We start from the raw sequence: 25,291 nt of genomic DNA on the forward strand, positions 1-25,291 counted from the left end.
TAATTGACCAAGTGCTGAGGATGCTGATGTCTAAATAAACACTCTTCTCACCACCAAGCAATTAAATGTCTCTAGGGCTTTAGGGGAGGGTTGGGTCATGAAAATACTTGGGTTTTTATAAAAACTGAAGCCAAAAGCCTGAGGAAAAAAAGACAATAAAGCAGGACAGAGGAATTGTTCTTACACATTTCCCCCGCCTTGGGTACGTAGCCAGAAAGGAAAAGAAAATTAAGGAGAAATTATACTAACAGGAAACAAAAAGCTGCTGAGCTGAGGTTCTGGGTACTTCACAGAGAGAAGTTTGGAAATGGAATGGAGAGATGAGCCTGTGCCTGGGGGGCACCTCTTCAGCCACCAGGAAAGCTAAGAGAGAGAGCTCCAATGTGGACAATGTGTGGACAGGGGGGGTCTAGGACACTCTTTGTTCCCAATCCATCTCCTTCTCTCCATTGCTACTATCACTGACCTAGTTTAGGTCCCTCTAATCTCCCACCTAGACAACTGGTCTTCCTGCCTCCAGTCTAATCCCCTTCCAATCCAGCCTTCATACCCTGTCAGAATAATCTCTCTCAAACACGTATCAAGCCACGTTGCTCTCCTTCTTTACAACCCCCACCCTCAACCCCAGAAGGCCAGTTCATATTTGCCTAAAAACTAGACTGTAAGCATAGCATGCCAGACTTTTTTTTGTCCCCTGTTTAACTTTCAACCTTCTTTCTGGCCATTCCCCCCTCCTCACCCAAACACATACCCTGGGCTCTAGTCATACTGACCTACTTTCAGCTCCCCAAACGCAACACACTTCATCAAGCCCCTGTGCATACCTAAGCGCCTTCTCCTCCCTCTGCCAGCCCAGGGAGCTGCAATCCATCTTTAAAACTCAGCTCAGGAGTCATCTCCCCATGGCTCACCCCAGGCAAAGTCACTTGCCTTTCTCAGGGCCCCACAGGTACCTGTACACACTCCTACTATCACACATGCGCATTTATTTGCCTGTCTCCAACCAACAATGGGAAGTTCTCCAAGAACAAGACTGTGCTTTATTTATCTGCATAGTCTCCGTGTTTAGGCTTAACATAGATGCTCAAGGTCTGTTAAATGAGCGGATGAATATTGGATAGATCCTTGAGCTTGCCAAAAGTTGCAGTAAAAGAGCTTCTGCATAGGGGCACCTGGGTGGCTCAGTCGTTAAGCGTCTGCCTTCGGCTCAGGTCATGATCCCAGGGTGCTGGGATTGAGCCCCACATCGGGCTCCCTGCTCCACGGGAAGCCTGCTTCTCCCTCTCCCACTCCCCCTGCTTGTGTTCCCTCTCTCGCTGTCTCTCTCTCTAAAAAAAAAAAAAAAGAGCTTCTGCATACAAAATAGTGGAGAGCGTGTGTGCTGTCGTGCCTTGGAAAAGGCCCTGAGTTTTGGTTTTGTTTTTTAGGCCACGGTATTTTAATCATTCATTCAACAATTATGTAATAAGCACCCCTTATGTGTCAGGTCCTGTGCCATTTTTAAAGGTCAGGGAGTACTTAAATTAAGCCAGAAAAACAGCCCTGGCCTTACAATGGGGCACTCTCCAGGAGACGATTAAACTGTATGGAGTTACGGCATGAAATTATTTATTTTTTATTTTTTTAAAAGATTTATTTATTTATTTGAGAGAGCGAGAATGAGAGAGAGTACATGAGAGGGGGGAGGGTCAGAGGGAGAAGCAGGCTCCTCGCCGAGCAGGGAGCCCCATGCGCGACTGGATCCCAGGACTCCAGGATCATGACCTGAGCCGAAGGCAGTCGCTTAACCAACTGAGCCACCCAGGCGCCCCGGCATGAAATTATTTTTAAGAGCATATTCTGGGAGATGCAATTATTTCACTACACCAAAGGAAAATTTAAACAATTCTGAATAATTTTAAAATGAAAAAAAAAAAACCAACAATTTTTTTTAGGGTAGAGTGGCTACAGGCAATAGATGGAATGACATGACCAAGGACTGCCACACGGTGGCAGTGCTGCTCCAAGGATAAAGACTCGGCGGCCCAGGACTTGAGAAAAGCAAGCCACTCCTCACACTCAACTCCAGAAGAATAGTAGTACTAAAACTTTAACATGGGAGGCTTTCTCAATTTGCAGAAAAGGTGAAATAAAATATATAATTTAATCAACTTTCTCCTCCAAACTTTCATAAGCTTTTGGAATCTGCTTTTGTCTTCCAGCGAGCAAATATAAATATAACTTCGGAATGGGCTGACCATGTTAAATCCTGTGGCTTATTTTCTCATAGACATGTAATCTCAGAATTCCTTTTTTATATTGATTTTGGGTGACATAAGGATAAATCCTAGTAGTGAAAATGTTTCCTAATTTCTATGACCAGATTAGGTGTGGTCAGTACTGCAAAATATTTCCTTTAGACTACCATACGTCCAGGTGATCTGCCAAGTAAACCCATTTGAGAGTCCATCTGATCTGATTGGATTGGATCCAGTGTTTTCTACTTATAAATAATGAAAACAAGGCTCTGAGAAGCTAAACAACTTACCTAAGTTTACAAAACCCTTTATTGGACAGGTTCAGACTAATCTCTGCAAAGTGAACACTGCAGAGATTTCCCTTACTACCATCAACTTCATAAACAGAGCTTGTTGGATGACTTGCTCTATTTATTTATTTTTAATTTTTTAATTATCATGTAATGTATTACTTGTTTCAGGGGTACAGGTCTGTGATTCATCAGTCTGACACAATTCACAGCGCTCACCATAGCACATATCCTCCCCAATGTCCATCACCCAGCCACCCCAACCCTCCCACCCCCCTCCACTGCAGCAACCCTCTGTTTGTTTCCTGAGATTAAGAGTCTCTTATGGTTTGTCTCCCTCTCTGGTTTCATCTTGTTTCATTTTTCCCTCTCTTCCCCTATGATCCTCTGTCTTGTTTCTCAAAATCCTCATATCAGTGAGATCATATGATACTTATTTTTCTCTGATTGACTTATTTCACTTAGCATAATACCCTCTAGCTCCATCCACATAATTGCAAATGGCAAGGTTTCATTTTTTTGATGGCTGCATAATATTCCATTGTATATATATACCATATCTTCTTTATCCATTCATTTGTTGATGGACATCTAGGCTCTTTCCATAGTTTGGCTATTGTGGACATTGCTGCTATAAATTTGGCATGCATTTGCCCCTTCGGATCTCTACATTTGTATCTTTGGGGTAAATACCCAGTAGTGCAATTGCTGGGTCGTAGGGTAGCTCTATTTTCAACTTTTTGAGGAACCTCCACACTGTTTTCCAGAGTGTCTGCACCAGCTTGCATTCCCACCAACAGTGTAGGAGGGTTCCCCTTTCTCCGCATCCTCGCCAACATCTTTCATTTCCTGACTTGTTAATTTTAGCCATTCTGACTGGTGTGAGGTGGTATCTCATTGAGGTTTTGATTTGGATTTCCCTGGTGCTGAGTGAGGTTGAGCACTTTTTCATGTGTCTGTTGTCCACTTGGATGTCTTTGCAGAAATCAGACTCGCTTTAGATCAGCACAAGTTAATGTATAGAGTAAAATGTTTCCCCTTCCTAACTCACTCATTCCGCTCATTGTCCAAATCAGAGCTCTCTTTCTTTGTTTTTCTGGTGACTAAATAGGTGTTTTTCAAAGAAAGGAAAATGCTAATCACTTCTGAAAATGCTAATATCAGGAGTATTATCTCATTTATTCACTTCCAAAGGGAGTTCAAGAATAGTATAGTTGTCAAGTGACCGAATTAGTTCAACAAATATTAATTTGCTACCATGAGCCAGGTATGTTCTATGCCCTTGGTTCTCAAAGTGTGGTCTCCATACCGATGTAGCATTAGCATCATCTGGGAACTTGTTGGAAATGAAAATTCTCGGGCCTTGGGGCTCCTGGGTGGCTTAGCTGGTTAAGCGTCTGCCTTGGTCTTGGGTCATGATCCCGGGGTCCTGAGATCCAGCCCTGTGTCAGGCTCCCTGCTCAGCTGGTAGCCTGCTTCTCCCTCTGCCCCTTCCCCCACTCCGCTTGTGCTCTCTTGCTCTCTCTCTTAAATAAATAAACTTTTTAAAAATCTTAAAAAATAAAAGGAAAATTCTCTGGCCTCACATCAGACATACTGAATCCGAAACTCTGGGAGTGGGGTGCAACAACCTTTCTACCAGCTCTTCAGATCATTCCAATGCATGCTCAAGTTGGAGAACAACTATTCTAGATAGTGAGGATATGGTGTTAAAGGAAACAAAGTGCTTGTCCTCTTGGAGCAACAATATCCAAATAGATAAAAATAAAATTCAGGCAGAGATGTTATTGGGAAAAGCAGAACAGGGGATGGAGGGAGAATGGAGAAGGGGCTCAGGCAAAGTCTCCCTGAGGAGTATGAGCTCTGGAGTCAGATTGAGCAGGGTGTGAATATTGGCTCCACCAGTTACTACCTTTAAAGGTTTAGTCCCCTGCTAAAATGGAGATAATATATTACTCACCTTACAAATTTACTCTGAAGGCTAAATAAGATGTTTGCAAAATTCTTGCAACTGTGTCTGTCACAGGGTAAGCCCCCGATAAATGTTAGCCCTCCATATATGAAGGAGGAGTGCTATAGATGTATATTTGGAAATCATCAATGTAGAAATAGTGAAGCGGGTAGAAGTGTGGCTAGACGGATGGGAGAGAAGAAGATAGATAATGGGATCTTGGTGGGGGGCAAAAGTGAATTGAGAAGTGGTGAGGAGGTAAAGAAATAAAGATGAGGAAAGAGAACGTTTATCTGAACCCGCTAGAGCTGGAAATTTGGAAGAGGAGGCCAGTGGATAAGGTAACTAACTATCCTGGTTTGCCTGGGACTGAGTATCTCGGGAGGTGGGATTTTCAATGCTAAAACTGGGAAAGTCCTGGGAAAATTGGGATGAGTTGGTCACCTACCAGGGGATAGGCTCATGAGAGTGAAGTAACTACTGTGGCCTTTCTTTCTTGGTGCTCTCTGATCTCCTCCTTACAGTAATATTGTAAAGTACCTTCCAGGAGCTTGACTCAACCAGAAGCCAGAGGTCAAGGGAGCTTGGGTAATGCAGTGGGGAGAAGTCAGCCTTGCCTGGACAGAGCAGGATAAGGAATGATAGAGAATGGACCCGCAGGGGGAAAAGATAGTAACCAGCATAATGACAAGGGATTAGAATTGTCTGGGATTAGTCTGACTCCAGACGTTTTATTCTTTTTTCTTGCCTTGTCTAAGGAGTCTAAGAATGGACTGGTAGGTGTTTTCCGTATCCTCAAATTAACCTTATTTTTAAAAGGTATTTTATTTATTTGAGAGAGAGCACAAGCAGGGGGAGGAGTAGAGGGAGAAGCAGACTTGGAGCCCAATGCAGGGCTCGATCCCAGGACCTAAGCCGAGGCAGACGCTTAACCCACTGAGCCACCGAGACGTCCTCAAATTAACTTCCTTCCTTCCTTCCTTCCTTCCTTCCTTCCTTCCTTCCTTCCTTCCTTCCTTCCTTCCTTCCTTCCTCCCTTCCTCCCTTCCTCCCTTCCTCCCATCCTCCCATCCTCCCTTCCTTCCATTTATTTGCCCGAGAGAGGGCGCGCGCGAGAGAGGGCAGAAGCAGTGGGAGCAGCAGGCTACCTGCTGTGCAAGGAGCCAGACGTGGGACTCGATCCCAGGACCCTGGGATCATGACCTGAGCCGAAGGCAGATGCTTAACCGACTGAGCCACCCAGGGGTCCCTTAGATTAAATAAAATTATAATATCCAAGGATATTCTTTGGTATCTGAGCAGCCCATAAAACTTTTCTTTGTCGATGTTCAGTGGCGTGAATGCTATGTACAAGAAGGAGCAGGTAGGGGGATCTAGCTGTTCCAGGGATGGAGGTCCCGGAGAAAATCCTCATAGGTGCCTTCGGTTTCCCTGGGACCTTCTCCCAGCTCACTTCCCGCTTGGAGGGCTTACACCTCAAAATGCGCTGCGGCAAGGGCCAAAGGTCAAAGGCCACCACTCGCCTGGTACCGCCTTGCAAGGCCAGAGGGCCCCTCCGTCCCACAGACGGGACCCCCCCAGCCTCCCTTAGTTTCAATTGACTGGAAGAGCCGGGACCCGCCAACCCAAGCCAGATTATACTTGCGGGGCTGGCCGAAGGCGCTTCGTGATTGGTAGGACAGGGTGGAGGGCGTGGCCTCGTGTAGAAAGACTTCTCCGGATTGGTGCGAATCCTTAGGGCGGGGCCTTCGCTCTGGCTGGGCGCGAAAGCTCGAACAGTGTTGCCTGACTGGAGACCGCGGGAGCAGCTGCACCCCGGCTAAGAGAACCGAAGACCTGCTCCGTTACAGCAAAGCGACGGGGAAGCCGGAGTCATGACCCGCGAATTGTTTTCTGAGGTGAGTTCGTACATAGGCCGCCATCCGCAGCTACAGAGGCCTGGCGCGGTGGGGCGAGGTTGGGTAGGGGTCTCCCGGGCGGAACGGGTCGCGGAGGATGGGAGGACTACAGCTCCCGGCGTGCACCGTGGCGGCGCGCGGTTCGGTCTGGCGGGATGCCCCGCGGCCCGGTGGGCTCGCGACTCTGTGGTCCCGTCCCGCGCTGCGCTTCCCGCCCCTCGGTGCGCGTGGCAGCGTCGCTTGTGGCCCCTGCGGCGCGCGCAGCCCGCTGCCCAGCGGTTCCTCAGCGGGCCCCGCCCGTCCGGCCTCCCCTTTGGCGCGTTTCCTGCCGCCGGGGCTCTTCCTTGTTCAGCTCCCCAAAACAGAGGGCTGACCTGGGCCGCTGGGTTGCGGGGCGGGGTTCCCCGGAAATGGACGGCGGGGGTCCCTGGGAGTTCGGAATTGAGTGTGCAAGGGGACTTTGGGGTCATGCACGGGACCCCGGGAGAAGTAGCAGTCTCTGGGCTTCCCGGCTGGTGGCTGGCTGATCGCTGGCGGGATTGGGCATAGAAGCAGATGGTTCCAGACCCGTGTTCTTTCCTGGGGCCGGGACTAGGGTGAGACACTAGCCTTGGGAGCATAATTTAAGAGAGCTCCCAAAAACTCAGTAATTAAGAAAGTATTTTAATGCAGTATTCTTAAAAGTAAAAATTAAAGCAAAACCCTGCGGTTGCACTACATGTCACCCTCCCCTAATCCTGGCCCTGGTTCCAATAAAACTTTATTTACAAAAGTAGTTGGGTGACTTCACGAGCCATAGTTTATCAATTTGATTTTTTTAAATATTGCACTAAGATATTATCTTGATTACTGAGGTTTTTAAGATTCGACTCTGTCCTCACCCTGTTCCTGACCCTGACTGTTGCTGATATTGGTACAAATTGCCTAGAATAAAGTGATTAAGAGCATCACCATGTATTGAGTTATGTGGTTACCTAAATTCAGTTCTGCATCCACAAAAAAAAATCTTACTGCTTTGGATTGTTGGGAGAATCATCAGCACATGCATGATGATCCTTAGTGATTCCTCAGTACTTGTTACCTTTGGTTATTATTTAAATAATTGTACCAAACATTTAAGTCAGTTTAATAGTTGTTTGAGAAACCATTAAGGTGGGTAGTGCCCTACTACTTTACAGATGTTGATATTTACCCCCCTATTTAAGTCCATTCAGAGCCCTAAGGACACCAAGGATGTAGGAGATCTGGCCTCTAGGATCAGCCTGGTCACTACCTGGTCAAGTCACCTAATAACACACCCGTACTACTTATTATTTTTTACTTATGACTTTTAAAATGGTTTTATTTGGAAAATTTCAAGCATATACAAACATAGAAAGGCTGGTATAATGAAACTGTCACCTAACTTCAACAGTTAATCAAATCATGCCAATTTTGTTTCATTTATAGTCCCACTCACTTTCCCCCTCACTGGATTATTTGGAAGCAAATTCCAGACTTCATTTCATCCACAAATATTTCATTATGCATCTCTAAGATAAGGGCTTTCCAAAACAGATAACCACAAATATTATTACCACACCTAAAAAATATAGAATTGTTGCTTAATACTAAATATCTAGCTAGTGTTGAGATTTCATTGACTCATATGTATACTTTCAGTTTATTTGAATCAGGATCCAAAGTCTGCATATTGCAATTGTTGATAATGTGTGTGTATATATGTATCTTAACTCCTCCCTCCTCTTTTTTTCTTGCAGTTTACTATTAAGGAAACACATTGTTTGTTCTATAGTTTTTCACATCTCGATGCATCTCTGTGATGTTATTTAACATGTCATTTGGATACACTGAGAAGCAGTTCAAACAAAAAACATATAATACTTGATTCTTTTTGTTTAGGTACCATTACTCAAAATAAAGCATTGGTTCTATAGCATTCTTCAAAGGTGAACAATGAATTTTTGTGTTTTTTTGCTCAGTAATTCTTTTTTTTTTTTAAGACTTTATTTTTAAATAATCTCTACACCCATTGTGGGGCTCAAACCCACAACCCTGAGATCAAGAGTCACATGCTCCACTGAACCAAGCCAGCCAGGCGCCCCTTGTCCAGTAATTCTTTTTTTTTAATTAAATTAAATTAAATTTATTTATTTGACAGAGACACACAGTGAGAGAGGGAACACAAGCAGGGGGAGTGGGAGAGGGAGAAGCAGGCTTCGTGCCAAGCAGGGAACCTGATGTGGGGCTCGATCCCAGGACCCTGGGATCATGACCTGAGCCGAAGGCAGACGCTTAACTAGTGAGCCAACCAGGTGCCCCTTATCCAATAATTCTTAATGTCATCCCTTCATTGAACCATTATATTGGTGTTTTCCTTACTTCAGCCTTACGATCCTATGATTTGTGTATCATTATGTACTTAGAGCTTTTTGTCACCAGCTGGTTAATGCCAAGTATGTTCTTATTTTCTAGGTTCACCTAGAAATCAGTGATCCAAAGCTCATTTCACAGGAAGAAGCTGATAGCCCTTCAGACAGTGGACAAGGCAGCTGCGAAACAATTGTGCCCTTGAGTGACAGAGGTTTGTAATAGTGATTTTATTTTTAGGAATAGAATAGATTGGATTAATTTCATTATTCTCTTGGTTCATTAAATTGTTAATGTCTAACCTTATTGTTTGTCTTATTTATTATAAAAACAAAATAATAGGGCTTGTACCCTTTTGACATTAACCATTTCTATTATGTTATTGAATAAAATATATAAAATGTCTAGAAGCTATCACTGCCTTGTTGAATGCATTCATCCTTTAATAAAAGGATTTTTAATACCTGTCAGAAGAATTAGAACAACTTTACACTTTGTAAATATATATAATTATATTTCTCAGTAAGAGACATTTTTCCAGGGAAAATGTTTTTCAAAACCTATTTTTAGATTTGCTTTGCTACAATCAGTTCTTAGTGGTAGTTACATAATTTCACAAGGTGACATAGCACTTGGATAATTGGATGTTTTTGAGGAGCAGTGGGACTAGGAGGAGGGCCAAATGACAGTAGACCTCTAAAAAAAATTATGTTTCCTCCAGATTCAGATGAAGAGATATTCGTGAGTAAGAAATTAAAAAGCAGGAAGGTGCTACAAGACAGTGAGTCTGAGAGAGAGGACACAAATGCCTCTCCAGAGAAAACTCCCTATGACAGTGTCGAGGAGGAAAATAAAGAGAATTTATATGCCGGAAAAAATGGAAAAGTCAGAAGGATTTACAAAACTCTGGCAGACAGTGCTGGAAGTGACATTGAGGAGTCTTTGTACCAGGAAAATCTTGAAACTCGGGTGATACCTTGTTTAGAGCGGAGTCTCCAATCTGAAAACTCTGTGGACTTCACAGTTGACAGAAAGATTTCCAAAAAACCCAAATGTGATAAAGAAGGAATTGAAGGAAAAGCAAAAGTAAAATCAAAGAGAAGACTTGAGAAAGAGGAAAGAAAGATGGAAAAAATCAGGCGACTAAAAAAGAAGGAAATGAAAAATGAGGTATATTTAAAAGAATAAATTTGTTCTTTCTAAGGCAGATGAACTTAACATCTTAGAAAAAGTTGCTTTTAGTTCTTGAGGTTTCTGCACTCAGAATATAGCTTTGAGTAGACTCTTTTGCATTGTGAGTAATGAGATATGTAATTTAAAACTTGTTGGTCTCATTCTCCATTTTGGATAAACAGGGGACACTTCCAAATAAATAGGCTTCTGATTTTCTTTTTGAGCACATGGAGTAATTGCTGCCTCTGATTTGATGAAAATTAACTTTCAGAGGAGAATTTTTTAGGTATCCATAAGTCAGGTCTTGTTTGCTAACTAGAGAAACCCTCCTCGAGTTTTATGAAGTAGTTGCCTAATAAGTATTTAATTGACTTTTCAAAAAATATATATACTGTTATTAAGTTGGTTTGGGACAGTAAAATCACAGCATGGACCTCAAAGGATGACTGTGGGTAGGAACCAGGGAGAATGTTCTAGAATGCCATAAATGTGTCCACTCATGTAATATGGGCTTTTTATGGCCTGATCAAAATTACCTTATGATGTGAAATATTGGAGTTTGGGTGATTGGATTTTGTTTTTCCTTTATGCATTGTCCAGGAAGATGATGTGGAACAGCCATTTAATGACAGTGGCTGTCTTCTTGTGGATAAAGACCTTTTTGAAACTGGGCTGGAGGAGGAGGAGGAGGAAAATAACTCTGCATTGGAAGATGAAGAGTCATTAGAATCGATAAGGGCAGCTGTGAAAAACAAAGTAAAAAAGCACAAGGCAAGTAGATGATGGCAAAAGAGCTAACCCACTGCTTCTAACCTTTGCTTTATTTTCTAATTTACTGTTGGAACCTTTTTTTTTAACTGAAAAAAAAAATGTGGCAATTGATTTAAGTTTTTTGGCTGTTAATTTTGGAATTAGGCAGTACAGGTGATAGACATGCTAACTTGTGTGGAAGCTAGTATTTTTTTTTTTTTAAGATTTTATTTATTTATTAGAGAGAGATCGTGAAAGAGAGAGCATGAGCAGGGGGTAGAGGGAGAAGCAGGCTCCCCGCCAAGCAGGGAGCCCGACATGGGGCTCGATCCCAGGACCCTGGGATCATGACCTGAGCTGAAGGCAGACGCTTAACCAACGGAGCCACCCACGTACCCCAAGGAGCTAGTATTATGACTGCCTTCATAGGAATGTTAGGGGAAAAAAACGTGAGATACTTTATATTGCATAAGAAGCAGGTAAGTAATGGGGCAGAGATACAAATTTTATAATCCTGTGGCCTCTATGAAATGAACCTAAAGTGTTTCTGGAAAGGTATCAAAGAGAAACAACAGTCAAACATCATTGTCCTGAGTGTTTGGAAGCATAGTTGTTCTGTTCTTGCTAAGAATATCTTTAGTTCCCTGGGAGTCATTGTCCCTCCTTAGGGAAAGATATAATAAAGAAGTGTAAGAAATGAGAGCCCAAGCTCCATTTGAGACAGCAAATTTTTTTCTAGGCTTTATATGGATGCTGTAGGTTTAAAACTTTCTATTTGATAATTATTGGCTTGTTATTAACAATGATGTGATGTTGGGATACAGAAGCAATCTTTTGAGTAAGCAATATCCTGTTATTTCAGTTTAATTTTTTTTTTTAAAGATTTTATTTATTTATTTGACAGAGAGAGACACAGCGAGAGAGGGAACACAAGCAGGGGGAGTGGGAGAGGGAGAAGCAGGCTTCCTGCAGAGCAGGGAGCTCGATGTGGGTTCGATCCCAGGACACTGGGATCATGACCTGAGCCGAAGGCAGATGCTTAACTGACTGAGTCACCCAGGCCCCCCTTTTTTTAAGATTTTATTTATTTATTTGACAGACAGAGAGAGCACAAGTAGGCAGAGCGGCAGGGAGAGGGAGAAGTAGGCTCTCACTGAGCAGGGAGACTGACATGGGGCTTGATCCCAGGACCCTGGGATCATGACCTGAGCTGAAGGCAGCCGCTTAACCGACTGAGCCATCCAGGCACCCCTAATTTTTTAATAAAATATTTATTTATTTCCTTTAGAGAGAGAGAGAGAGAGTGATCAAGCTAAAGTGGGGGGAGGGGCAGAGAGAATCCCAAGCAGACTCCCCGCTCATCATGGAGCCCCACACAGGGCTGGATCCCATGACCCATGAGATCATGACCTGAAATCGTGAGTTGGTTGCTTAACTTACTGAGCCACCAAGGCACCCCTTCAATTTAATTTTTGTCCATGTTTTTCACCTTGTAATCTTCTCTTTTAGAAAAAGGAACTGTCTTTGGAGGGTGGGGTATGTCCATTTGAAGAAGAAACTGAGTTATCGAAAGGCACCATAAGGAAGGTGAGATGGAGCTCTCTATAACTGTCATGTTGATTTCTTTCCCCAGGAGATTGTGAATTTCTGAGGGATAAATATTTTATCATGTCTATCATATTTTCCTGGTACCCAAGATATTGCTTTGTACATAGTAGGGACACAAATATGGATTTTGTTGAGTTAATTCTATATGATATGCAAAATAAATTATCTCCTTGAGTTTATATTGTACTGAACTTATTAGTGCTTACTTTTCTTTCTCCATCTTCTTTTCTTGGAGAGGGCAAACTCTTGAAGCATGAATATCTTTCTGGATAATAGCATTAATGCAGTCTCACTTTTTGTTTTCTTTAAGGAAAGGAAGGCAGCCAGATTAAGTAAGGAAGCATTAAAAAAACTGCATAGTGAAACTCAGCGCCTTATTCGAGGTAATGTAAACCACTATAGTAACTTTAAGGCAAATCACAATAGTTCTTCATAAGCTCACCTTAGCTGTTGGGGATTTTTTTTTTTTTTTTTTTAAGATTTTACTTATTTGAGAGAGAGGGAGCGCCTGCATGAGTGGGGGGTGGGGCAGGGGGAGAAGCAGACTCCCCACTGAATAGGGAGCCTGACACAGGGCTCGATCCAGGACCCTGAGATCACAACCTGAGCTGAAGGTAGATGCTTAACCAACTGAGCCACCCAAGCGCCGCTAGATTTTTTTTTTTTAATTTCTACACCAAATGTGGGGCTTGAACTCAGGACCCCAAGATTAAGAGTCACATGCTCTTCCAACTGAGTTAGCTGGGTTCCCCAAGAGGGATTTTTGTGTTTTTAACACTCCTAGTATGAATTATAATAATCAAGTTTAGAGTTGATCTTGGTGAATGGCCATTGTTCTAAAGTCCCTCGAACATTAGCATAAACAGAAAATTTCCAGAACTGTATTAGTGGTAAGGAGGGAGAGGTTTTTTTAATGGTTTTCTATGGACCGGCTGTATCAGGATCCCTTTGGGAACATTTCAAATGTGTAAGTTCTTAGGTCCACAGAAATTCTGATTCAATTGGCTCGAAGTGGGGTCCAAGAATCTGTATTTTTTTAAACTTTTTTTTGAGAGGGAGAGAGAGCATGAGGCGGGTAGGGGTTGTGGGGGAGGGAGGGGCAGAGGGAGAGAGAGAGAAGCAGAATCTCTACTGAGGACACTGGGATCATGACTTGAGCTGACAGCAGATGCTTAACCCACTGAGCCACCCAGGCACCCCAAGAATCTGTATTTTTATTTTTATTTTTTTATTATTTTTTAAAGATTTTATTTATTTATTTGACAGAGAGAGACACGGTGAGAGAGGGAACACAAGCAGGGGGAGTGGGAGAGGGAGAAGCAGGCTTCCTGATGAGATGCGGGGCTCGATCCCAGGACCCCGGGATCATGACCTGAGCCGAAGGCAGATGCTCAATGACTGAGCCACCCAGGTGCCCCAAGAATCTGTATTTTTAAAAAACTTCCTGGATTAGTTTGATTTCACAACTAGGTTTAAAAGCCACTGGTCGGGACACCTGGGTGGCTCAGTTGGTTAAGCGGCTGCCTTCGGCTCAGGTCATGATCCTAGGGTCCTGGGATCGAGTCCCACATTGGGCTCCTTGCTCAGTGCGGAGTCTGCTTCTCCCTCTGCCTGCCACCCCCCCGTTTGTGCTCTCTCTCTCTCTGACAAACAAATAATTAAATCTAAAAAAAAAAAAAAAAAAGCCACTGGTCTTCAGGGAGTTCTTTTGTACTTAGATCCTGTCTTTATTAAAGCCAGATTGCTTTCTGTTTCTGGTGATGTCTTTCACTGTACTGTTTAGTTAACTGAATATGAAGTGACGTTTCAGAATATACAGTATATGTATTTGCTTGTTTTGTTCCATTTTATAGAGTCTGCACTTAATCTTCCATATCATATGCCTGAGAATAAAACCATTCATGATTTCTTCAAACGTAAACCCCGACCCACTTGCCAGGGAAATGCCATGGCACTACTGAAGTAAGAACTCTATTTCCTTGTGATTATAATTTTTGTAAATATTCAGTTTTGTAACAAACATCTGATGTAAAAAGTTCAGATTCTTCCCTCTCGTAAAACCGATTTAACTGATATCATTATGTGCTGATATGAGAGTTTCACACTTAGGGTAATTTTCAACTTCAGCTCATTTTCCCTTTTCTAGGTCATCTAAGTATCAGTCAAGCCATCCCAAAGAAACCACGGACACTGCAAATACAAGTGAGAAGAATAATGACCACCATAGCAAAGATTCTGATCAGACAACAGGTGCAGGATATGAAATGGAAATTAATGCACTCCCTGAAGCTTTACAGGAACCCCAGATCACAACTGGATCAGATGAGTCTTGCAGTAAGGATTTGATGGGAAGTGAAGAACAAGAAATTCAGGAGAAACAGAAGCAGAGTGATGATAGACCTTTACCCGAGGACAGCTCCGTGGCACAACAGGAATCCAGCTTCCTTGGGAAGGAGGACAATGAGGAGTATCAGGCCGGAGGGCTTGTGGCACCTGAACTTCATGCTCTGGAGGGAGAAGAAGGCCTGAAGAAAACAGAAGAAGCAGATGAGAAGGTGGAGGAGCCCGGGCAGCAAACTAAATCAATAATTGTGCCACCTGAAAAAGCGAGGAGGTTCACTCTGGATAGACTGAAGCAACTGGGGATAGATGTTTCCATTAAACCTCGACTGGGTGCTGATGAGGATTCCTTTGTGATACTTGAAGAACCTGAAACCAACAGAGGTAATCCTTTGAATTGTGGGACGCCTCCAGAGTAATTTATTCTGGCACCTTTCTATTATTTGCTACTATGGAGGATAGGGGGAACCCAGGAGGAACCCGTAACCACACATGATCCTATTCTGTAGATGTACCACATATGGGTAAAATTCTATTTAGATAAATTTGGCAGGGCATCAGTGTTCTCAAGCTTGTTTAAAATGGAAGCCTGTTGACAGGTTAGTATACAAAAAAGGTGCATCGCTGTTGTATTATGGTATGACATTCAAAAAAGCATTATTCATTTTTTCACCGTTAAAGGGAAACATTTTGGTTCAGTAAATTGTCTGCAAAACTGAATTTCTTTTTTCCCCGACTCATTTAACAAATATTAAGCTATCCACGACATGCCAGGTTCTGTAGGGCATACCAAGAGCAATCTGACATTTATCGTACATTTAAGCTACTTACACTCTTGTAGGGGAGATAAGTATGCAAATAACAGTAATGCAAGAGAGAAGGTGGAAAGTGACATCTATAATGAACGTGTGTCACTGATGATTGGAAAAAATGAAGGAAAGGGAAAAGTAGTCTTTGCTGAAGGAAACATTTAGAATAAAGTGCTGTGGCAGTTTTGAGGAAGAATTAATTTCTTCCAATAGGTGATTAAAAGAAGGCTTGAAGAGTAGGTGGATGTAATTACTTGTTCATTGCCTTTCCCTTTATACTGTGAATAGGGATCTCCTGGCTTATTCCCTACTCTATTACCAGTGCTTCCACAGTGGATGACGTATTACAGGCGTTTATATTGGATGAGGGAATGAATGAATGATCTTTCAAGACAGTTCAAATATTACCATATTAGGTAGACTTTCTGACTAGTAGGTAGAATTGGGTGTTCCCTCCTCTGAATTGAGGCAGTATGGCATGATAATTAAGAGCTTAGGCTCTGTAGCAAGACCAAGGTTTGAATCTGGACTGTGCTTTCCTTGTGATTATAATTTTTGTAAATATTCAGTTTTGTAACAAACACCTGATGTTCCCCCCACTGACAAGAGAATTCCTTGCTCAACCATAGTTCTGTCACCAGCAAATATGAAGTTTAACTGTTTAACCTTGAGTGTGCTATTTGACCTCTCGAGCCATCTTTTTTTAAGGAAAAAAAAAGAATATCCAGTTCGCAGGGCTATAGTGAAGATGTGTTGAAATAAGGCATAGAAATAGATAGCATAAGGAAGCACTCAAATAGTGGCTCCTACTTCTATTATTAGTGAAATTACTTACATCATAACCATAATAACTTATGGTTGGCAGGTGCTCTTTTCATCCACAGTATCTAGTGTGTAAATTATGCCCAGTGAGTCTTTGCGGATTGAAGGGATGGGTTTTTGGAAGTGGAGAGGACATTCTTGGAAGGGACAGAGCAAGCTCTGCATGGTGCATATGGGGAGGATGGATAAGTCCGTTTGACCAGAGCAAGAACCAGCATAGCTCCATTAGCAAAGAAGCAGGGGAATAAGCTGTTGCCCAGAACACGGAGGGAAAGTTTCGTGATGTGGGACTAGAAGTTATCTAAACAGTCCCAGAGTAAGAGAGGGGGGAAGAAACATCTCTTAAATACTTAAAATACTAACTCCTGTGAGGTTTTTTTTATTTGGGATTTGAAGCTCTCTAAATGGTTCTGGACTGAGACAGGAAAGGGAAGAAACCTTTTTTTTTTTTTTTTTTGAGCACCTAGTACATCAGACACTGATAGATTCTCTATTATTCTTAATTCTCACAGCCCCAGGTATTATTTTGCAGTGAAGAGACGGAGGCTTGGAGAGGTTGGGTCATTTTTCCAACATTACATTTGGCTTATATAGGGAACTAGCACAGTGCCTGGCACGTCATAGCCTTTATTTTTAACTCAAAATATGTTTTCCTTCAGAAATAGTATTTGACGTGAAAGTTGGGTTTCCATGTCAGCCAGTTCCATGTGTATGAACAAGGATCGACTTTTATTTATCCGGGCAATAAACTTTTTTCTAGCATCGTGTCGGATGCTGTGTACACAAGACATAGTCCCTGCTCTCAAGGAAGTTAAAGTCTAGTAAGAGTGACAGGCAGGCACACAGATCATTACAACACAACTGGATGGTAAGGGCTGGGTATACTCTGAATTTGGAGGAAGGGTACCTTCCTTGGAATACCTCGTGGGGAGTCAGGGAGGCTTCTGAAAGGAACCGATACCAGAGCTGAGTCCTGAAAGCCGAGTAGGAGATACTAAGGCAGAGAGGTGAGGGAGGGCATTCTTGGTGGAGGGAACAGACCCAGTGGTGACAAGAGAGAACACTGGGTGTTCTGGCGAACTGGAGTGAAGATTGCAAAGGCATTGAGGATGGGTAACTAGAGGCCAGATCTCGCAGGGCTTTTAGGCCATGGGAGGAGCTTTACTTGCGCCTTTTGTTAGCAGAGGACCACTGACAGATTTTTAGCAAAGGAAATGACCTAATCGGATAGTCATTTTGGGAAGTTCAATCTGGTGGCTAGTAGGGTGGACAGGGGAAGGGGTTAAGAGTAAAAGCAGTAGGATCAGCTTAGTTTCCTTAACCTCACATAGAATAAAGTTTCCATGAGAAAAGGCACGTAGATCTCAACTTTGGGGTGCCAGAAATGTAGGACTCCTGCTTCCTGCAATAGTGTAGGTAATAATCTCTGCCCTTAATTCCTCTACTTTCTGGACTAAGAACAATGGGAATGAGAACAGTTTTAGATTCAAGCTGCTGGTGGTGGAGACCTGAGCTGGAGCAGACATGAATGGAGCTGGACAAAGACTGATGGAGGGAGAGGAGCTTGAACAGGGATTCTAGGGTGAGGGGGGAGGTGGTTGAGTCATGTAGTAAAAGGCAAGGAAAGTAGGTGCCCAGGTGCGTTGGAGATGAAGAGCTTTAAGGAGCCTGACTTTCTCCAGAAGAATGAAGGCAACTCCTCTGCCTCACTATTATTTTAGGTCCCAAGCAAATCTTCCTCCACATCCATTTGTTTTATTCCTTTGGTGCCAATAATGACCTGCTCATTTCTGTTACCTTTCCACATCCATTTCCCCATTGCTTCCTGCCTTACTGAACTGCTATAAAAGCGGGTGCAAACTTACATCTTCTCTCCCTACACGTCTGTTTGTCATGTAAACATACTATCCTTTGGAGCTGGGTTTTTGCTACTAATAATGCTAGGGACTCAGAATGAAAAGGTTTCCTTCCGGTTCTTCTGTTCCCTTCAAGGGAAGGAAAAACCACATCTAGATGCTAACCCCAAAACTACTAAAATACAATTCGAGTGCGTTTTAGAAAAAGAACCAAACTTGGAGTGTTCTGCACATTTTATATGGAAGAGAAGGCACGTGGAGATATCTAGATCCCTCAACCCCAAAGGAATCTTTTCTCTTTATAACTGTCAGCTCTCTTAAAACAACCCACTATGGTATGATGTCTTAAACAGAGGCATTAGGTGATGGTACCAGGTAGCAGCTAGCTAAGGGGGGAAGAAATTCTGAGCTACTGTAGCAATGGGGAAGTGGGGAGAGGCCCTACTTGCCGTTGGACCACTGAACTTACTGCTTCCAATATATATATTCCCCTTTGCATACAAGTTGGGTATGTGGTATATAGAGGCCACCTGTAAGTAGGATTTCCTTCCTGATGATACTGATTATACTAGTATTACAGTTTCACCAACAGACTTTTCCAGTCCTGCTGCTGAGTTACATCACTGACTGGATGGATTGTAATTTTTTTTTTCCTCTTTTTAAATTGACCTTGCCCATATTTAGTAAGATTGCTAATTAATAGTGAAATGTTCAAAATAGGGAAATTTTAAAAAAGAGGCTGGAATCTATGAAAAATTAAGCCATTGAATGACTGATAATTATGGTGTTGGTTCTATCAGTGTAATACTTTTTTTTAAGAATTGTGTACATTTATCTGAAACTAATAATACATTATATGTTAATTGAATTTGAATTTTAAAAATGAAAAAAAAAGAATTGCATACATTTAGAGACTTCAATTGTAAATTTCTACCCTAAAATGATTTTTTTAAAAGATTTTATTTATTTATTTGACAGAGAGATAGAAAGCACAAGAAGGCAGAGCGGCAGGGAGAGGGAGAAGCAGGCTCCCCGCTGAGCAGGGAGCCCAATGCGGGACTCGATCCCAGGACCCTGGGATCATGACCTGACCCGAAGGCAGACGTTTAACCAACTGAGCCACCTAGGTGCCCCTACCCTAAAATGATTTTTGAAGTATACTGAGGAAGAACAATTGCAACATTTCATTAGTTTGGTTAAGTTACATGAATATGAATTTGACATAGGTGTTAGTAGCAAAGGAATTTTTGGTGTCTTTGGGTGTTCTTTTTCCCGCTGCGACTTTGTTGAGCTTAAAAACTTAGCTTATGGGACGCCTGGGTGGCTCGGTCGGTTAAGCGACTGCCTTCGGCTCAGGTCATGATCCTGGAGTCCCGGGATCGAGTCCCGCATCGGGCTCCCTGCTCGGCGGGGAGCCTGCTTCTCCCTCTGCCTGCCTCTCCCCCTGCTTGTGTTCTGTCTCTCTCTCTCTCTGACAAATAAATAAATAAATAAATAAATCTTAAAAAAAAAAAAAAAAACAAACTTAGCTTATGATTCTTAACTGGAATCTTAAAGGAAAGAGTTTAAGCAAGGCGAACTGACACACTGGTTGGTCTTTGGATCTAGAACTGGAAGCCTTGAAACAGCGTTTCTGGAAGCACGCCAACCCAGCGGTCAAGCCCAGGGCTGGTCAGAAGGTGAATGTGAACATCATAGTGAAAGACGTGGACACTGATGGCAGGGAAGAGCTGAAGGCAGATGTGGTACCTGTGACTTTGGCAGCTGAGAAGCTGGATGGAGCAAGCCACACAAAGCCAGGTATTTGAATTCATGTTTTTGTTTGTTTGATTCCTCACACTTTGCACTCTGGCAGGTCTTTATGGCTACTGAAGACCCTGTAGTAAAAAGTTCTAGAATCTCTTTCCTTGGACACTTTGGAGATTGGATAGCAGTACCTGTGGCATGATTCACATGAGCATTGCTTAGATGTGTGGGGTGGGTAAGATGACTTTATTTCCAATTGTCTTTGTCTTATTATAAAAAACAATAAATAAAGGTGCCTGTCTGGCTCAGTCGGAAGAGCATGCAACTCTTGATCTTGGGGTTGTGAGTTTGAGTCCCCCATGGGGTGTAGAGATTACTTAAATACATAAAAAACTTCAAAAATCAATACATTACTTAAAAAATAAAAAACTATAAATATCCATTGTAGGAAATACAAAGAAAGAATAAAGAAAAAGCTTCTACGATCCTCCATCAGAGACACCTATAACTATATTGTGTATCCTTTTTTTAAAAAAAGATTTTATTTATTTTAGAGAGAGAGCATGGGCACAAGCTGGGAGAGGGGCAGAGAGAGAGAGAGGGAGAGAGAATCTCAAGCAGACATCCTGCTGAGCACAGAGCCCCACACGGGGCTTGATCTCACAACCCTGAGATCATGACCTGAGCCAAAATCAAGAGTCCATCACTTAACCGTCTGAGTCACCCAGGCATCCCTATTATGTATCCTTTTAATCTCTCTTTGCATGCTTGTATGTATATGTTTTTAGAAACAAACAATAATGTGATCATACCATGCATTCTGATTTCTAATCTACTTTTTTGTTTTAACAATGTCTGTTGTCCCCACTTCCACTTGGAAAGTACAATTAATATATCACATAGAAAAAAATTAAGACACTGTGGAAAATGTATGAAATGGAAAATTAGTCTTCCTAAAGACAGCTCTTGACAATTTCTTGTGTATCCTAGGAAGAAAATTCATATACATACACCAGAGTGTATGTATGTGTGAGAGAGAGAGACGGACAGACAGACATTGGATACTCACTCTCTGCCAGGCCCTGCTCTAGGTACTTTACCTAGTACCTAGATATAGGATATAAGGATACTGATAACATCAGTATCCTTATTTTATATATGAGGAAACTGATATACAAAGCATTTAAACAACTTGCTCAAGTTTACACAGCCTGTGAGTAGTAGAACCAGCAGCCTAATCCAGACCTCCTAACTTCAGAGCTCAGATACACATTATATTGTTCTTGAGGTTTTTTTTACCAGCTGCATAATATTCCATTGTGTGACTGTAACATGATTTGTTTAACCATACTCCTGTTAATGGACATCTTGTTTATTCCAGTTTTTGGCATCTCATGTTGCACCCCCGTATCAGGTATATGTTGGTGTATCTGGATGTAGAATTCCTTTCTTTTTTTCCTTTAAACATTTTATTTATTTATTTGACAGAGAGGGAGAGAAAGAGCACACAAGCAGGGGAACAGCAGAGGGAGAGGGAGAAGCAGGCTCTCCGCTGAGCTGGGAGCCTGATGTGCGGCTTGATCCCAGGATGCTGGGATCATGACCTGAGCTGAAGGCAGTCAGTTAACTGACTGAGCCACCCAGGAGCCCCTGGATGCAGAATTCCTTACAGTGGAATCATTGAGTCAAATTTTGATATATATCATCCCATTGTCCTTTAAAATAGTTGTACAAATTTACACGCTGAATCACAGTTTGTAAGAGTTCCTGTTTCTTCTTGTTCATAAGAGATACTATCAACCCTTCTAATTTTTGCCAATATGTCAAAAATGGTATCTCTTATTTTGATTTGTATCTCTTTAATTACAAATGAGGTGAGGGGTGCCTGACTGGCTCAGTCAGTGGAGCATGTGACTCTTAATCTTGGGGTTATGAGTTCGAGCCCCATGTCGGGTGTAAGATTACTTAAAAATAAAATCTTAAAAAGAGAGAGAAATGAGGTTAATAAGCATTACTTTTGTTTATTAACCACATATGTTCATTTTTTCTTTGAACATACCCTTTGCCCATTTTACTCTTGAGTTGTTTCTTTTATTCTTTAATATTATCAATGTTGGAGCACCTGGGTGGCTCAGTCGTTGAACGTCTGCCTTCGGCTCAGGTCATGATCTAAGCGTCCTGGGATCGAGCCCCGTGTCGGGCTCCCTGCTCAGAGGGAAACCTACTTCTCACTCTCCCACTCCCCCTGCTTGTGTTTCCTCTCTCGCTGTCTCTCTCTGTCAAATAAATAAATAAATCTTAAAAAAAAAAAAGACTATGTAATCTGTGAGTAGATGTAGTTTTGCTCCTTATTTGTTAAGATAACAAAAGCCTGGAGTACTAAGGTCTCTGATTTTCCTTTGGGGATGTGACTAGAACATTTCTGGAGTTGCCTGAAATGCACGCTTCCATGATTGCAATAGGTAGTCGGTCATTGTGTCTACAGCATTTCTTCATATTTCTGTTCAGGTGAAAAGCTTCAGGTGCTGAAAGCCAAACTACAGGAAGCGATGAAACTCCGTAGGCTTGAGGAACGCCAAAAGCGCCAAGCATTATTTAAGTTAGATAATGAAGATGGATTTGAAGAAGAGGAAGAGGAGGAAGAAATGACGGATGAGTCGGAGGAAGATGGAGAAGAGGAGGGAGAGGGAGAGTTAGAGCAAGAAGAGGAGGAAGAGAGAGATTTAGAGCAAGAAGAGGAGGAAGAAGGCAATGAGGAGGTTCTGACAACTATTTAATTTTGTTACCTGGTCAGGATGGGTAAGGGAAAGAGAAAATCAGATGTGAATAAGAGTAGAGTAAGCATGTTCAATCGTGTAAGAGATTTTAGGGGCAGAGATGACGTAAGTAGCTCAGAGGTACCGTAGTCCTAGTGCATTCAGTTCCGTCAGTGACTTTGGCTACTGGCCGTTCGTGGGGCCCTAGGCTTGGCCTCTACCTGTTAATCTACTTATTGAAATATATGACTAAAATGGAAACAGCTTTGTATTCATAGATGCTTTTTTTTTTTTTTTTTAAGATTTTATTTATTTATTTGACACACAGAGACACAGCGAGAGAGGGAACACAAGCAGGGGGAGTGAGAGAGGGAGAAGCAGGCTTCCCGCCGAGCAGGGAGCCCAATGTGGGGCTCGATCCCAGGACCCTGGGATCATGACCCGAGCCGAAGGCAGATGCTTAACCAGCTGAGCCACCCAGGCGCCCCCTTAGATGCTTTTATCTTTGTTGTGTATGTAGTTTTCTCTATTCAGAATGAACAGTAGTCTTAACCTTGATCAGGTGGAGGTCTAGAATAAGTTCTCAGGCAGGCTGAGATCTTCCTGAGTTTCTTTCTTTGCTAAGGAGGGTAATTGTAAAAGGGCCTCTTACTCTTGTTCCACAGTATTGTTTTCTGCCTAGGTAAGATAGATGATGATAGGGTTTTGGGTATTTTGAAAAAGAAAAAAGCCACCAAAATAATAAATAATAGAAAAGAAAAAGAAAAGCCCCCGTGTTGGAACTCTGAAGTCACTGCGAGAGTTGGCTCATATTTATCCCTGGGTCAAGAAAGAAGGGAGTCTGAATGTCTGAACTGGGCTGCCTGTCACAGTCTGTTTTTGGTCTGAGGCTGCTAGTTGTCCCTCAGTCTCAGGCTAATTATTTAACCCCTCACTGCCTCAATAAAATGATAATCCAGTCTTCTTTCACAATCTTGTAGCAAGTTGGGGAGGGTAAAAGGTAAAATAAGTATAAAAGAGCTCTAGAAGTGTCAGGAAAAGTTATGTTGCTGCTAACGGTTAGACCAAGCTTCCTTTAGGTTTACCTTTTCAGATCTAAGATGTGACCTGTAACCAAGCAGCCATATATCAGGCTAACAGCATATTTGCTTTTAAATTTTTTGTTCTGGGGCGGTGTGATTGGTGAAGATTGCAGAATTCCTTCTCAGTAGTGAAGAAATGGAAACCAAAGACGAGAAAGAAATGGAGAAAGACAACAGTGACGGCAGTAGTAACATTGGCAAGTCAGTTGGCCTTCTCTCTGTCCCCAAACCTCTGTCATCCGATTCTACCTTACTTCTGTTTAAGGACCACTCTTCCAAGATGGGGTAAGTAATTCTCTCTAGGGAAAGATAAGATTCCCTTGCGTTTGCCCCTCTCAGAAGAAGCAGAAACATGGGCTCCTGGGTGGCTCGGTCTGTTAAGCGTCCGACTTTTGATTTCTGCTTGGGTCGTGATCTCATGGGTCATGGGATGGAGCCCCGTGTCTGGCTCCAGGCTCAGCAGGGAGTCTGCTTGGGATTCTTTCCCTCTTCTTCTCCCTCTGCCCCTCCCCTCATTTGTGTGTGTTCAGACTCTCTCTCTCTCAAAAAAATAAGTCTTAAAGAAAAAAAAAGCAGAACCAGATAAAACAACTTACCTTCTTGTTTTGTAGTTACTTTCCTAGTGAAGAAAAATCAGAAACAGATGAAATCTCAGGCAAAAGGTCTAGCAAACTGGGTAAGTAGTAACTCCTACACAGAACTTTTCTTAGCTCCTCTAACTTTGGTACTTCAGGACTACAATTCCATAAGATTCCATTTTTTTGAACTCTAGTAGACTTTTCTCAGTCTCCCCTGTGGCAATGAAAGGAATCTATGAGTTAGAAAATTCTTCTGAAAGGAATTTACGAATTAGAAGATTTTTCTTGGTTCTGTTTTTGAAAACTTACATTCAGTTTCCTTACAGTTGACCATGGACATATAATAGGTCCTTAGTAGTGTGTGTTGATTAAGTGAACCGTGAAACATTTCTGTCATATGTAGATGAAAGGAAGATGTATATGTGAGTGGATAATGGGGAGAGTGATCATAGGCGTTAGGCAGGGTGAGAGAAAGATGGGAACTTTCAGGTGTCACTTAGCTCAGTGATAAACCTCGATGGTATAATGCTAGTTAGTACTATAATTTACCTTCAACTTCATGTTTTAGAACATATAACTTGAGAGGTTTGCCTATGAATGTTACCTGACAGTTTCATTCTCAATTCTTTGTCCTAAACAGATCCACCTTATTTCTGGAATCATGTACTTAGAAGTTATTTCTCTTTCCTTAGATGAAGATGATTCATGCTCATTGCTAACAAAGGAGAGCAGCCACAATAGCAGCTTTGAGCTGATTGGCTCCACGATTCCATCCTATCAGCCTTGCAATAGACAGACAGGCCGTGGGACCAGTTTTTTCCCTACAGCAGGAGGATTCAGATCTCCTTCCCCTGGGCTATTTCGAGCCAGTTTGGTCAGCTCAGCTTCTAAGGTAAGATGGTAATTGTTTTCTAATCTCCTCCCCCTTTTACTTCCCACACTGCTAAATTAAGTGTGTCCAAGCCAACCAACTCCCACCACATTATGTATGTTCACTTTAAAGAAACCACCCCCTTTGTGTATTA

The 25,291-nt window shown here is 42.3% G+C and overlaps 1 protein-coding gene across 1 annotated transcript in view; it reads left to right on the forward strand.

Annotated features, from left to right (window-relative positions):
• Positions 1 to 6,135: 6,135 nt before the first annotated feature.
• Positions 6,136 to 25,291, forward strand: part of CLSPN (claspin) — a 32,832-nt gene continuing 13,676 nt past the window's right edge. The window contains exons 1-13 of the mRNA XM_035019122.1: positions 6,136 to 6,376; positions 8,852 to 8,960; positions 9,468 to 9,916; positions 10,520 to 10,690; positions 12,179 to 12,256; positions 12,588 to 12,660; positions 14,131 to 14,239; positions 14,424 to 15,001; positions 19,713 to 19,904; positions 22,359 to 22,609; positions 23,795 to 23,973; positions 24,300 to 24,364; positions 24,959 to 25,158. Coding sequence (XP_034875013.1) covers positions 6,353 to 6,376; positions 8,852 to 8,960; positions 9,468 to 9,916; positions 10,520 to 10,690; positions 12,179 to 12,256; positions 12,588 to 12,660; positions 14,131 to 14,239; positions 14,424 to 15,001; positions 19,713 to 19,904; positions 22,359 to 22,609; positions 23,795 to 23,973; positions 24,300 to 24,364; positions 24,959 to 25,158 — 2,478 coding nt within the window. The 5' untranslated portion in view covers positions 6,136 to 6,352. The remainder of the gene's footprint in view (positions 6,377 to 8,851; positions 8,961 to 9,467; positions 9,917 to 10,519; positions 10,691 to 12,178; positions 12,257 to 12,587; positions 12,661 to 14,130; positions 14,240 to 14,423; positions 15,002 to 19,712; positions 19,905 to 22,358; positions 22,610 to 23,794; positions 23,974 to 24,299; positions 24,365 to 24,958; positions 25,159 to 25,291) is intronic.

The sequence above is a fragment of the Mirounga leonina genome, unplaced genomic scaffold (genome assembly GCF_011800145.1).
Source record: "Mirounga leonina isolate KUSES-001 unplaced genomic scaffold, KU_Mleo_1.0 Mir_173, whole genome shotgun sequence".
NCBI lineage: Eukaryota > Metazoa > Chordata > Mammalia > Carnivora > Phocidae > Mirounga > Mirounga leonina.